This window comes from Mesoplodon bidens (genome assembly GCF_964165515.1).
Source record: "Mesoplodon bidens genome assembly, chromosome: 1".
Lineage (NCBI taxonomy): Eukaryota > Metazoa > Chordata > Mammalia > Artiodactyla > Ziphiidae > Mesoplodon > Mesoplodon bidens.
In genome coordinates, this window is record NC_138176.1 from 173097118 (window position 1) to 173110788 (window position 13671).

The window sequence follows — 13671 nt, forward strand, 5'->3', positions numbered from 1 at the left end:
ATTGCTGTGTGAGTGCTTTCTCTAGTTGCAGTGAGCAGGGGCTGCTCTTCGTTGCAGTGCGTGGGCTTCTCATTGCGATGGCGTCTCTTGTTACAGAGCACGGGATCTAGGCGCGCGGGCTTCAGTAGTTGTGGCACGTGGGCTTCAGTAGTTGAGGCTCGTGGGCTCTAGAGCGCAGGCTCAGTAGTTGTGGCATACGGGCTTAGTTACTCCACAGCATGTGGGATCTTCCCAGACCAGAGCTCGAACCCGTGTCCCCTGCATTGGCAAGCGGACCCTTAACCACTGCGCCACTAGGGAAACCCAACATTCTTTTTTTTTATATATATATTCTTTTCCATTGTGGTTTATCATAAGATATTGAATACAGTTCTCTGTGCTAGGCAGTAGGATCTTGTTGTTTATCCATTCTATATATAAAAGCTTACATCTGCTCACCCCAACCTCCCATTCCGTCTGTCCCCCAGCCCCCTCCCCCTTGGCAACCACCAGTCTGTCCTCTATGTTCATGATTCTGTTTCTGTTTCATAGATAGGCTCATTTGTGTCATATTTTATTTTATTTTATTTATTTATTTATTTATTTATTTTTGTGGTACGCGGGCCTCTCACTGTTGTGGCCTCTCCCGTTGCGGAGCACAGGCTCTGGACGCGCAGGCTCAGCGGCCATGGCTCACAGGCCCAGCCACTCCACGGCATGTGGGATCTTCCCAGACTGGGGCACGAACCCGTGTCCCTTGCATCGGCAGGCGGACTCTCAACCACTGCGCCACCAGGGAAGCCCTGTGTCATATTTTATATTCCACATATAAGTAATATCTTATGGTATTTGTCTTACCATTATGAAACTTTCTTAATATCATCTAGTATATTGTCATTGTTCAAATTCCCCCATTCATAATTTTTTTTTTGCCCAGATCCAAGTTAATATTTGCCTGGGATATCTTTTTTCATCCTTTTATTTTCTACTTTGTCATGTTTTTGTTTTAGGTATTTATTTTGTAGTCATTATATATATATAGCTGGGTATTTCTTTAATCTGGTCAGTGAAATCTTTTACTTGACAGTTAGTATACTTAATGGTTATTGTGATTATTGATATATTTGGACTTGTTTCTTTACCTTGCTTTGATTTCCACTTGTTTTTCTTTTTTTTATTCTTTTTAATAAATGTATGTGTTTTATTTATTTATTTTTGGCTGCATTGGGCCTTCGTTGCTGCACGCAGGCTTTCTCTAGTTGCAGCAAGCAGGGGCTACTCTTCCTTGCAGTGTGTGGGCTTCTCGTGGTGGCTTCTGTTGTTGTGGAGCTTGGGCTCTAGGTGTGCGGGCTTCAGTACTTGTGGCACGCAGGCTCAGTAGTTGTGGTTCACGGGCTCAAGAGTGCATGCTCAGTAGTTGTGGCACACGGGCTTAGCTGCTCTGCAGCATGTGAGATCTTCCAGGACCAGGGCTCAAACCCATGTCCCCTGCATTGGCAGGCAGATTCTTAACCACTGCACCACCAGGGAAGCCCTGTTTTTCTTTTTACGTTTCTTTTTATTCCTTTCTTATCTTGTTTGCTTATTTTTCTGAATCCTTAGACCCCCCAATATTTTATAAATATATGTTTATTTGCTTCCTCCTATGCTTGATGGTCTTTATTTAGTTAGTTAGTTCATTGTTTGTTTTATTTCTTGTGGCTTTTTTTGAGTGGTCTTTAATTATGAGTCCATTACTTGATCTTAACCTCTGAGTTTCTGACCCAATGATTCCATCTTCTGTAGGCCCAGTGGCAGGATCTGTCTCAATGGCTTGGCTGCTATTGCCATCAAAACGTAGAGTCAGACTTCCCTGGTGGCGCAGTGGTTGAGAATCCGCCTGCCGATGCAGGGGCCACAGGTTCGTGCCCCGGTCCGGGAGGATCCCACATGCCGCGGAGCGGCTGGGCCCGTGAGCCATGGCCGCTGAGCCTGCGCGTCCAGAGCCTGTGCTCCGCAACGGGAGGGGCCACAGCAGTGAGAGGCCTGCATACCGCAAAAAAAAAAAAAAAAAAAAAAGTATGGGGACTTCCCTGGTGGCGCAGTGGTTGGGAATAAGCCTGCCAATGCAGGGGACACGGGTTTGAGCCCTGCTCTGGGAGGATCCTACACGCTGTGGAGCAGCTAAGCCCGTGTGCCATAACTACTGAGCCTGTGCTCTAGAGCCCACGAGCCACAACTACTTAGCTCATGTGCCACAACTGCTGGGGCACGCGTGCCTAGAGCCCGTGCTCTGCAACAGGAGAAGCCACTGCAGTAAGAAGCCTGCGCATCGCAACAAAGAGTAGCCCCCACTCACCGCATCTAGAGAAGGCCCGCGTGCAGTGACAAAGACCCAATGCAGCCAAAAATAAATAAATAAAAATAAAATTAAAGATTAAAAAATAAAAACCACTTCTTTAAGAAAAAGTGTATGAATATTCTAAAGTTGTATAGCATCGTTATAAAATACTATAAGATCCTAAGAATTTAATACAAAGAATAAATGCATATATTGAGGTGTTATCCTAGACTGAATTTTTGTTAGTGCTTATTTGTTCTTAAGAGTCAAGTATCGGGACTTCTCTGGTGGTGCAGTGGTTGAGAATCCACCTGCCAATGCAGGGGACACGGGTTCTAGCCCTGGTCTGGGAAGATCCCACATGCCACGGAGCTACTAAGCCCATGGGCCACAACTACTGAGCCTGCGCTCTAGAGCCCGAGAGCCACAAGTACTGAGCCCACGTGCCACAACTACTGAAGCCCGTGTGCCTAGAGCCCGTGCTGCGCAAAAAGAGAAGCCACCGCAGTGAGAAGCTCGCACGCCGCAACTAGAGAAAAACCACATGCAGCAACAAAGACCCAACAGCCAAAAATAAATTTAAAAAAAATAATAAATAAATTAAAAAAAAAAAGAATCAAGTATCTTTTTCAATACGTTTTTTAAATTCAGTAGATAGCAAGATATCTTGAGTAATGTTTAGTTAATAAGTATACTTGAGTTCTGTTAATTTTTTTAATGTATGACTTTAATCCTTTTATTATAAAATGGTGTAAATATTCAGTCAGCACCAGCTGCACATTATCAGTAACTTAATTCAGTATTCATTAGATTCCATGTGTCTGGTGAGTGTCTCTCTCATTGTCATAACTCTTCCTCGAAGACAGCATTAGACACTGAATTGAAATAACAATGCTTTATCACTTTTGAATTTCTTGCCTCTACCTTACATTATCACCATCATTGTTATTGTAAATATGTCATGTTTACTTAAGGTTACTAACCATTAATTTAACTTTTACTTATGTAAAACCTTGGAAAACTGTTCAATTCTATTCATGTATAAGGTGGCATTATACTCAATTACTACCTTTATTCAGTGAACTGAACATTATGTTAGTGTGTGAAAAAACAATGTATAATTTTTTATAGGTGGTAATTTTGTTATCTTTAAGTTATTTGTAAACATTAATTAAATCTTTTTATCTTAGGTTAAGCCAAACATTGGAAATCAGGAAATGCATAGTTAGTCCCTTGAGTTAATTGGTTATTATGTAAGAATGGTGTATTCTCACAGCTCACATTCTGTTAAGCATCGTGGTGAATTTATATTTTGTTTTTCAGGTGTTTCATTTTTTACTTTTGGTACCTTAAAGAGTGTTGGGCTTTCCCATGCTCCTACCCTTCTTGGCAGACCTTCATCAGACAATCCTAATGTCTTAGTTTTGAAAACTCACATAAACTTACTTTGTGGTGGTGTTGCTGGAGCAATAGCACAGACAATATCGTAAGTTTCTTCATCAACTTAATTAAGTCAAATTACATTTATCCAATACTGATTTTTAGCATTAGTTAGTTGTCTTATTTTTTCTAATAGATTAATAAAACACAGGATCCCTTGCAAAATATAAATATTAATTTAATACATTTTTTCCAAAGTGCCTGCACTTTAAGCATATTATAAATAACTTCGTGCCAAATTGACCAAATTAGTTTGAACCTATTCAATTTCTGTGGATTTTAAAAGAAAGGAAAAAGAAACACTATAGTTTTCACCCATATTTCCTCATGAATTGCCTGTATGAGTTTTCTGAAATTTGAGCCATTTATTGTGTGTGTGTGTGTGTGTGTGTGTATGTGTGTAGGTACAACTTCTCTTGCACTAAATCTTGAAGGCCTACTTTGTGCCAGTCAGTATGCTAGGCATTGGGAGTTTCACTGAAGGAAAAACAAAAGTATTGCCTCAAGAAAGAAGCCTATACTCTTTTTTTTTTTTTTTGGCTGCTTTGGGTCTTTGTTGCTGCGTGCAGGCTTTCTCTAGTTGCAGCGAGTCGGGGCTACTCTTTGTTACGGTGTGGGGGCTTCTCATTGTGGTGGCTTTTCTTGTTGCGGAGCACAGGCACTAGGCTCACAGGTTTCAGTAGTTGTGGCTCACAGGCTTAGTTGCTCTGCGGCATGTGGGATCTTCCCGGACCAGGGCTTGAACCCACGTCCCCGCATTGGCAGGAGGATTCTCAACCACTGTGCCACCAGGGAAGTCCCAAGAAGCCTATACTCTTATTAAGACAGTAGCAATGCAAAGGAGTTTTATATTAATATAAATGTATTAGGGACATAGATAAATTAGATGGAAAGTGTAATTGGAAAGTTGGCTTTAGAGAATTTCTGTAGACCAAGAGAGATTGGATAGATGAGATTTAAAAAAGGCTGGAATACTAAGAAGCAGGAACTTTTCAGGAACAGGAAGAAGGGAAGCTCTCTGTGACTGAGGAGTATCCTGAGAAACAGGAAGACAATAGGAAATAGTAGTGTCACAAAGGCTCAAAAAAAGAGTATCCAAAGGAAAAAGAAAACTCAAAGTAAGATAAGTACTGAAAAGTAAGGTATTCATCAGATTTCACAATGAAGGATTACTTTTGTGAAGGCAGATTCAGTATACTTGTGTGTGGGAGCAGATCATACTAGACTGAAAGTAAAGGAAAAAAGGTGTAGGGACTTCCCTGGTGGTCCCGTGCCTAAGACTCCGTGCTCTCAATGCAGGGGGCCCGGGTTCAATCCCTGGTCAGGGAACTAGATCCCACATGCCGCAACTAAGAGTTCACATGCCGCAACTAAAGATCCCAAATACCACAACTAAAAGATCCCGCACGCGTCAAGAGTGATCCCGTATGCCACAACTAAGACCTGACACAGCCAAATAAATAAATAAATATTAAAAAAAAAAAAGGTGTGTAGTTTACTTTTAGAAACATGGCTGTGGAACCTTGTTGATTTGCAGAGACATGATCATCTCTAGCTATTCTGATTCTTTTCTTGGTTTTACTGCCCCTTTTCTTCATTATTTACTTCCAATTTAGATCTTTAAAATCTGTCTTCTCTTTTCCACTTACTTCATAAGCTATATTCTACACCCACTGACTCTTTTTTAAAATATTTATTTATTTATTTGGCTGCTCTGGGTCTTAGTTGCGGCACACGGGATCTCTGGTGCTGCATGCAGGATCTTTAGTTGTGACATGCGAACTCTTAGTTGCGGCAACTTTCCCTTTTCAGGTATCTTGCTAATTCATGTCTTCCTCCTCCTACCTATCTGTGCTGATTTTTTTAAGGCCTAGCCAGGCTTTGGTCCTCTGCTCTTCCCGTAAACACCCAGAATAGCTCATCTATCTTTATGGTTTCAATGGTCACCTCTGTACAGATAACTAATTCTATTTAAATCTTCATTGCTGACTCTCATTACTTCTCTAGCAAGCTCTGTGATGTTTCTACCTGGACTTCTGTCCTCAGTTCAAGCTCTGTAATTCATATACTGCTTTCTTGTCTTCTTTTTCATGTCTGTCCTCGGCCCCCAACTTTCCTATTTGTTATTGATCACCATTAATCTTCTAGCCCTGATAATTCCTTGAGATCATTTTTCACATTGTACATATCCAAATATTTTTGTCATTTTTTTGCTTAAAAACATTACCTAGAATGTTTCTTTTTTTTTTTTTTTTTGCGGTACGTGGACCTCTCACTGTTGTGGACTGGCTCACGGGCCCAGCCGCTCCGCGGCATGTGGGATCTTCCCAGACCGGGGCACAAACCTGTGTCCCCTGCATCGGCAGGCGGACTCTCAACCACTGCGCCACCAGGGAAGCCCTAGAATGTTATTTTCTTTCTTTCCCATTGTTATTTCCCTAGTCCTGATCCTTGTACTTTGTCTTCTTACTTTCTCTTTATTAATCAATTCCTTCTACCCAGACACATCTTTTCCTGCTTGGAAACTGAATCCTTCAGGTTGAGGTTTTGGTCCCTTTATTCCCCATAAAGTTTTTTCCTCTCTCCACCTCCCATTGAAAGATAATTCAGGACTTCCCTGGTGGCGCAGTGGTTAAGAATCTGCCTGCCAAGGCAGGGGACATGGGTTCGAGCCCTGGTCCGGGAAGATCCCACATGCTGCAGAGCAACTAAGCCTGTGCGCCACAACTACTGAGCCCACGTGCCACAACTACTGAGCCCACGTGCCACAACTACTGAAGCCCGCACGCCTAGAGCCCGTGCTCCACAACAAGAGAAGCCACCACAATGAGAAGCACGCGTACCACAACGAAGAGTAGCCCCCACTCGCCGCAACAGAGAAAGCCTGCATGCAGCAACGAAGACCCAACACAGCCAAAAATAAATAAATAAATATTTTAAAAATTAAAAAAAAGATAATTCATGGAGGGGAATTCCCTGGTGGTCCAGTGGTTAGGACCCCTCACTTTCACTGCAGGGGGCATGTGTTGGATCCCTGGTTGGGGAGATAAGATCCCGCAAGCCGTGAAGCAGGGCCAAAAAAAAAAAAAAAGGTAATTCATGGAGATGCTGCTTATATGCATAGAGCTCTTCATCTATTAGTAATGTTATTTCTTAAGCTGTTTGGTTGGTACATGGGTGGTTTTTTTATTATAATTATTTCATAGTAAATTTAAATGTATATAAAAGCATATAATTATTTTTGTCATATATCACTTATGTATATATTATATATATGTATGTATGTATATATACATATGTGTGTATATATATATATATATGTATAAATGAGAGCTTTGAATAGGGACGTAGAAAGCAGCTTTATGACATGGAAAATGTCTCTAAGACTCAATTTTCTTTTTTTTTTAAATATAAATTTATTTATTTATTTATTTATTTATTTTTGGCTGTGTTGGGTCTTCATTTCTGTGCGAGGGCTTTCTCTAGTTGCGGCGAGCGGGGGCCACTCTTCATCATGGTGCATGGGCCTCTCACTATCTCGGCCTCTCTCCTTACGGAGCACAGGCTCCAGACGCGCAGGCTCAGTGGTTGTGGCTCCCGGGCCCAGTTGCTCCGCGGCATGTGGGATCTTCCCAGACCAGGGCTCGAACCCGTGTGCCTTGGCAGGCAGATTCTCAACCACTGTGCCACCAGGGAAGCCCTAATACTCAATTTTCTTATCTTAATATTGAGATAACAGTACCTACTTCACACAGTTGTTGTAAAGATGGAATGAGATAATGTACATAAATTGCTTATCACAAGACCTAACATAAGCAGTCAACATTAGCCCCAAAAAAGTAATTAAAAAAAAAATCACCTGGGGTCCCACTCCTAAGAGATTACTTTTGTGTATTTCATTTTAGACAATCTTTAAAAATTTTTTTAAATTGAGGTATAATTAACATAAAATATCATATTAGTTTCTGGTATATAACATAATGATTTGATATTAAGTCTAGTTAACATTCGTCACCATACATAGTTGCAGAATCAGGCAATCTTTTCACATAGAATTTTCTCTATCCTCTAAATGCAATTATCTGTATTGTTAATTTTAGCCCTTAAGGAGAATTTTTTGTTGGCCTACTGTATACAGGGGCGCTTGCTGAATACTCTTAGGGTAGTGGTTCTTAACTGGGGTGGTTTTGTCTCTAGTGGACGTTTATTAATGTCTGGAGACATTTTTTGTTGTTACAACTGGGGGTGTGCTACTGGCATCTAGTGGGTAGAAGCCAGGGATTTACCTAAACACCCTACAATGCCCGGGACAGCTCCCACAACTAAGAATTTTCCAACCCAAAATGTCAATAGTGCCAAAGTTAAGAAACCCTGCCTTAGGAATACAATGGAAAGCACCCTGTCTATTTCCTCAGGAAGCGGCATTTAATTTGGTTTTGGGGAATAAATAGAACTTGATATTGGGTGATGAAAGAGAAGAATCATTTAACCCAAGGGAACCTTTTAGGCAAAGGCAAGGAGATCTCTGTATTGTTATTTGATTTTATTCATATGCCTATATCCTGACTCCCAGATTAGACAAAACAGTAAGAAAATAGGAGCACATTATTTCCTAGCATGCATAGGGCTTTGTATTCAATAATTGCTGAGTAGAAAACTAAAAATCATTTTTAAGTCTTTCTATTTCTTCTTTTAGCTACCCATTTGATGTAACACGTCGGCGAATGCAGTTAGGAACTGTTCTTCCAGAATTTGAAAAGTGCCTGTAAGTTCTTCATTTGTCATTGTTCAATTTCTTTAGGAAATGTAATGTGTATAGTAAGTAGGGAGATAGGACTGTGATCTCACTAGTAGTCTAGAGCTTTCATTTTATCTCCCATAGTATTCTTTGTAAACTGAATTTAATCAGGTCCTAATCCTCCTGTTAAAGTTTTCATTTTAGGGAATTCCCTGGTGGTCCAGTGGTTAGGACTCGGTGCTTTCACTGTGGGGGCCAGGGTTCGATCCCTGATCAGGGAACTAAGATCCCACAAGCCTTGCGGCCAAAAAAAAACAAAAACAAATTTAATTTTAGAGCAGCTCTGTTAAATAGAAATATGATGTGAGCCACATATGTAATTTAAAATTTTCTGGTAACCTAACCACATTAAAAAAGTATAAAAAGAAACATGAAATTGTTTTAAAATATTTTATTTAAACCAATATATTTAAAATTTATCACTTCAACATTTCAGTATTTTACATCCTTTTAAAAAAAACACTAAGTGTTTGAAATCCAGGGTGTATTTTACACTCACAGCACATCTCAAATTTGGACTTGCCACATTTCATGTACTCAGTAGCCACATGTGGCTAGTGGCTACCACTATTGCATAGCACAGCTCTAGAGTTTTCTATAATCTGTAGAGATTTCAAATCATTCTGTTTGATTGGTGATGTGTTGTTCCTCAGGGGAAGAGCAGAATGTTTATTCAGGACCATGAATTGCCTTCATTCACCCAAAAGATTTTTTGAATATTTCAGTCTACATTGCATATTGAACGAGAAAGACAAAGCCCAAAATGTTGGTTTGAAAGGAAAGAACACTGAAACAAGAAAGTCTTTATTGATGAAATCTGGGAGATAGTCCTTCAAGCTTTAGTTCTATAACCATTTGCTCATTGTAGCATAGAACTTGAGCAGAAACTTGAGAGTTTAAAGGGCAACTGCTCATATATCCTTTAAAAAGACTACATCAATATTTCAAATATTATTATGAAATAGTGTTGCTAGTAAATGTCACAGACATAATGCAAACAAAATACATTATCTTAATGAGCCCCGGAATTCTATGCATAATGCTTGTACTTGTTTGGAATGAATTGCTCTTTTATTATGAATTTTTAGCTTGGTTTTTTTTTTTTAATTAATTAATTTATTTATTTTTGGCTGCATTGGGTCTTTGTTGCTGCGCGCGGGCTTTCTCTAGTTGTGGTGAGCAGGGGCTACTCTTTGTTGCAGTGCGTGGGCTTCTCATTGCGATGGCTTCTCTTGTTGCAGAGCATGGGCTCTAGGTGCATGGGCTTCAGTTGTTGTGGCTCTCGGGCTCTAGAGTGCAGGCTCAGTAGTTGTGGTGCATGGGCTTAGTTGTTCCGCAGCATGTGGTATCTTCCGGACCAGGGATCGAACCCGAGTCCCCTGCATTGGCAGGTGGATTCTTAACCACTGTGCCACCAGGGAAGTCCTTTAGCTTGTTTTAACACTTGCCTTCCAAAAGCTACTCAAGATGGCATTTTTAGCTTCATTTAAAAATGCTATTATGGATCCTGAAATTGTCTCTTCGTGACTGGGCATAAAGGTGTCATCATTTAACCATTCTCTTTCAGTACCATGCGGGAGACTATGAAGTATGTCTATGGACACCATGGAATTCGCAAAGGATTATATCGTGGTTTATCTCTTAATTACATTCGCTGCGTTCCTTCTCAGGCAGTGGCTTTTACAACATATGAACTTATGAAGCAGTTTTTTCACCTCAATTAAAAAATATCGTTATTTCTTTTCCTTAATAAACTCTCAGAGGGAAAAATAAAATGTTAATTTAATTTGGGGAGAACATTACTTGAAGGGGGATATTTACCCTGTCACAGGAACCACTGGTATTTTAGTACTTGAGTTTTCTATTCATCACAAATCAAAAGTGCTTACTATACTTTTACGCCAAAAGTTATATCTTAGAACATTGCAAAAAAATCCTAAGCTGATGCTGGCTAATCAGTAAGGTTATTTGAAACCATTTTAAAGTATTATTTGGATAGAACTAACTTAAAATGGGATTCAAAAAGTTGCCATTAGTTTTATCATGCTATTCCAAGCTTTTAATTGTAATCATGATTTTCAAAGACTCTAATGTTGGTTGCTGTTATTGTTATTATTATTATTATTATTATTAACAGTCTTGGTTATATTGCAGCAGAATGATGAGAGCTGAAATTTTAAGTTATATAAAACATAGGTTAGAAGCCAGCATTGAAGTATTATTCTTAATATTTCTCTTCTCATAATTCTGCTCCACTGGATAAAAGGACAAACACTTTTTCTCTTCATTTTTTGATAAATGTTGTATTCAAAAAGTAACCGTGTAGAGACTCATCAGTAAGTCAAGAATTTTCAGGTATTGCTCAAATGTCATTCCCAGTTTCTGAGTGATTTAAATGTGTTTTTAAAAGTCAATGTATTTCCCAAAGGCAGTAATAGTAAATACTGAATATCTTTGCTCTCAAAACAAGTTAGCATTATAGATTTGTTTTTGTTAGATGATTTGATGTATACTAGAAAATTTATTTAAATGGACTGTGAAATATATCCATTAATATAGATGTGAATGTCAAAGAATGTTTCTGAGTATTATGTTATGACATAGCAACTAGTTCTTCCACGTAAAATAATTTTAGTGCAATATAAACTTAAGTAGAAATGTAAAACATGATCTGAATTGCTATCATTTATATTAAAATGGTTTAAAATGTAAGAATTCCAGTTATGTTTAGAGTAGTTTTTATGTTTTATTATAAGCATGACAAAAATGGGAGGGGAACAGTTATAGTTCTGTCCTCAGAAACAGCAATTTGTAGAATTGATGTGATTTTTAAGACATTAGAAAACTAAATTGAAAGTGTTATTTCTGCTTCAATTTTTATTTTTTTTGCATAAAAGATTTCTTGTCATAACTTGGTAAAAATTTTATGAACTGGTTTCATTTTCAAAGTCTTTATTTTAAAATAAATGTGTATCTTTGTATGATTTATAATGTACCCACAGGTAAAAATACATGTGTTCCTAAAACTATTTTGTATATTTTCATTTCTCGGCTACACTGTAGCTAAATACTGCTATCAAATCTCAAGATAATTTAAATGTATAAAATAAGTATCTCAGTTATGTTAACAATAAAAGAGGACTGCAAATATTTTTTTAAATAAAAATTTGCATTCTGTGTCTGTTACAGAATACATAGGTTATTAAAAATAAATTTTATTCATATTTCAACAATTATTCCTTTCTTTTAACTATTTACATATTGAAGCACAAATATTAAACATAATGGAAGAATACTTAAAATAATGACAGTATTTTTATCCGATTTATTTCAGATTGATAATGTGAAGTGAATCTTTTTTTTCTTCTCTTTTTTTTTTTTTGCGGTATGCGGGCCTCTCACTGCTGTGGCCTCTCCCGTTGCGGAGCACAAACTCCGGACGTGCAGGCTCAGCAGCCATGGCTCACGGGCCCAGCCGCTCCGTGGCATGTGGGATCCTCCCGCACTGGGGCATGAACTCGTGTCCCTTGCATCAGCAGGCGGACTCCCAACCACTGCGCCACCAGGGAAGCCCAATGCAAAGTGAATCTTGACGGATTATCTTCAGTTTGAATATTGACTGTTTCTGTTTTGATCTCCATTGTAATACTTTCCTTGCCTTTTATTGGGTACAGCCCTCTGATCTATAGAATGGGGCAGTGATTTTGTTTAGGGATTGATGAGTGAGCTACCATTCCTAGCTCTTAATGGTGGTCTGTATGGAGATGAAAAGGTTAGTGGGTATATATAATAATATCTTACAACATTTTCCCCCAGATTACTCAACATCCATTTATGCAGCACCCATTGTGTGCCACGGATTATATCAGCATTATGGGGGCATATTTTGAGAGGTCTGTTAGCTGTACTTGCAGTCTGATTTGGATTCCCAATAGCATCTATCACTGGGTATTTCTCTAACAGGGTATGTACCATATTTTTTGGTTACTGCATGTTTACTTGTCCTCCCAATTGGTTCTTTCATGGGCAGAGTCATACCTTCATCCCCTTTAAGGAGCACAGGGTATGATATCGTAATAGTTGCTCAGTGATGTTTACTGATGGGCAGAAGGAAGGTTTGGTCCCTGTTTTTGGAGAAAATGTTCTAGTAGAGAGAAACGAGGCACAAATATTTCAGGGAAAGAGCAATTTAGAAGGAAAGTTATTTATTTTTTCTTCACAGAAATGTCTTGTTGCTAACTTGAGCCAGGATGAATGGCAAATAATAATACCTATATTATATGAGTATGCACTGCCTTGCAGAGTTGGGCCAATGATATCTGACATACTTGTATAGCAACTGTATACTTAAACACTTATGTCAGTTCTTTGAATGTTAGACGTTGTTACAAACTAGAAATCAATGACAAATAATAAGTCATGTATATTTCCTGAGGATTTACTATGTTCCATTCCTTATTTTAAGCACTTTTGATGCCTTAACTCTATAACAGTAGTATAAGATAGGCACTGTTAAATATTCCTTTTTTACAGTTGGGATAATTGAGACCCAGGGATATCAAGTAACTTGCCCAGGTTCACACAGTAAGTGGTGGATCTAAGATTCAGCCTACAGCATAGTCTACTAGCCATGATGCTATAGTTCAACACAGTAGTATCCTTCCTATTCACATAAAGCTCTAATATGTAATAAATACAAACCAATTAATAGAATGATTATAGTTTTTGGAAAGTGCTTTAGAAGTTTTTTTTGCCCCGCCCCTGGCCCCCCTCCCTCCAGCAAGTGGCTTGTGGGATCTTAGTTCCCTTAATAGGGATTGAATGCAGGGCCCTCGACAGTGAAAGCACAGAGTTCTAACCATGAGACTACCAGGGAATTCCTAGAAAGTGCTTATTAAGGAAGTAAATAGATTACATGATAGAGAATAATTGTTGGGTGTAAGGATCAGAGTGCTACTTTAGACTGGTCAGGGAAAAGTTTCTTTGATGTGCTAAACTTTAAGCCTACACATGAAAAGGAAGTAGTCCTGCAAAGAGCTGTGGGGGAAGAATGGCCCAGGGGAAGGGAACAGCACAGTACAAAAACTCTGAAACAGGAAAAAGTTTAGTTTGACACAGGAATTGTCAGAAGCCC

At 38.9% G+C, this 13671-nt stretch overlaps 1 protein-coding gene across 4 annotated transcripts in view; it reads left to right on the top strand.

The window, feature by feature from the left end:
* SLC25A16 (solute carrier family 25 member 16) overlaps window positions 1-11674 on the top strand; it is a 35286-nt gene extending 23612 nt beyond the window's left edge. For 2 of the 4 annotated variants that reach the window (XM_081224372.1, XM_081224373.1), the window contains 3 exons: window positions 3623-3785; window positions 8436-8504; window positions 10105-11674. In XM_081224372.1, coding sequence (XP_081080498.1) covers window positions 3623-3785; window positions 8436-8504; window positions 10105-10261 — 389 coding nt within the window. In that variant the 3' untranslated portion in view covers window positions 10262-11674. Of the gene's footprint in view, window positions 1-3622; window positions 3786-8435; window positions 8505-9190; window positions 10046-10076 lie in introns of those variants that run through there. The other 2 variants (XM_081224375.1, XM_081224374.1) reach the window with 2 other exon arrangements.
* The last annotated feature ends 1997 nt before the right edge of the window (window positions 11675-13671 follow it).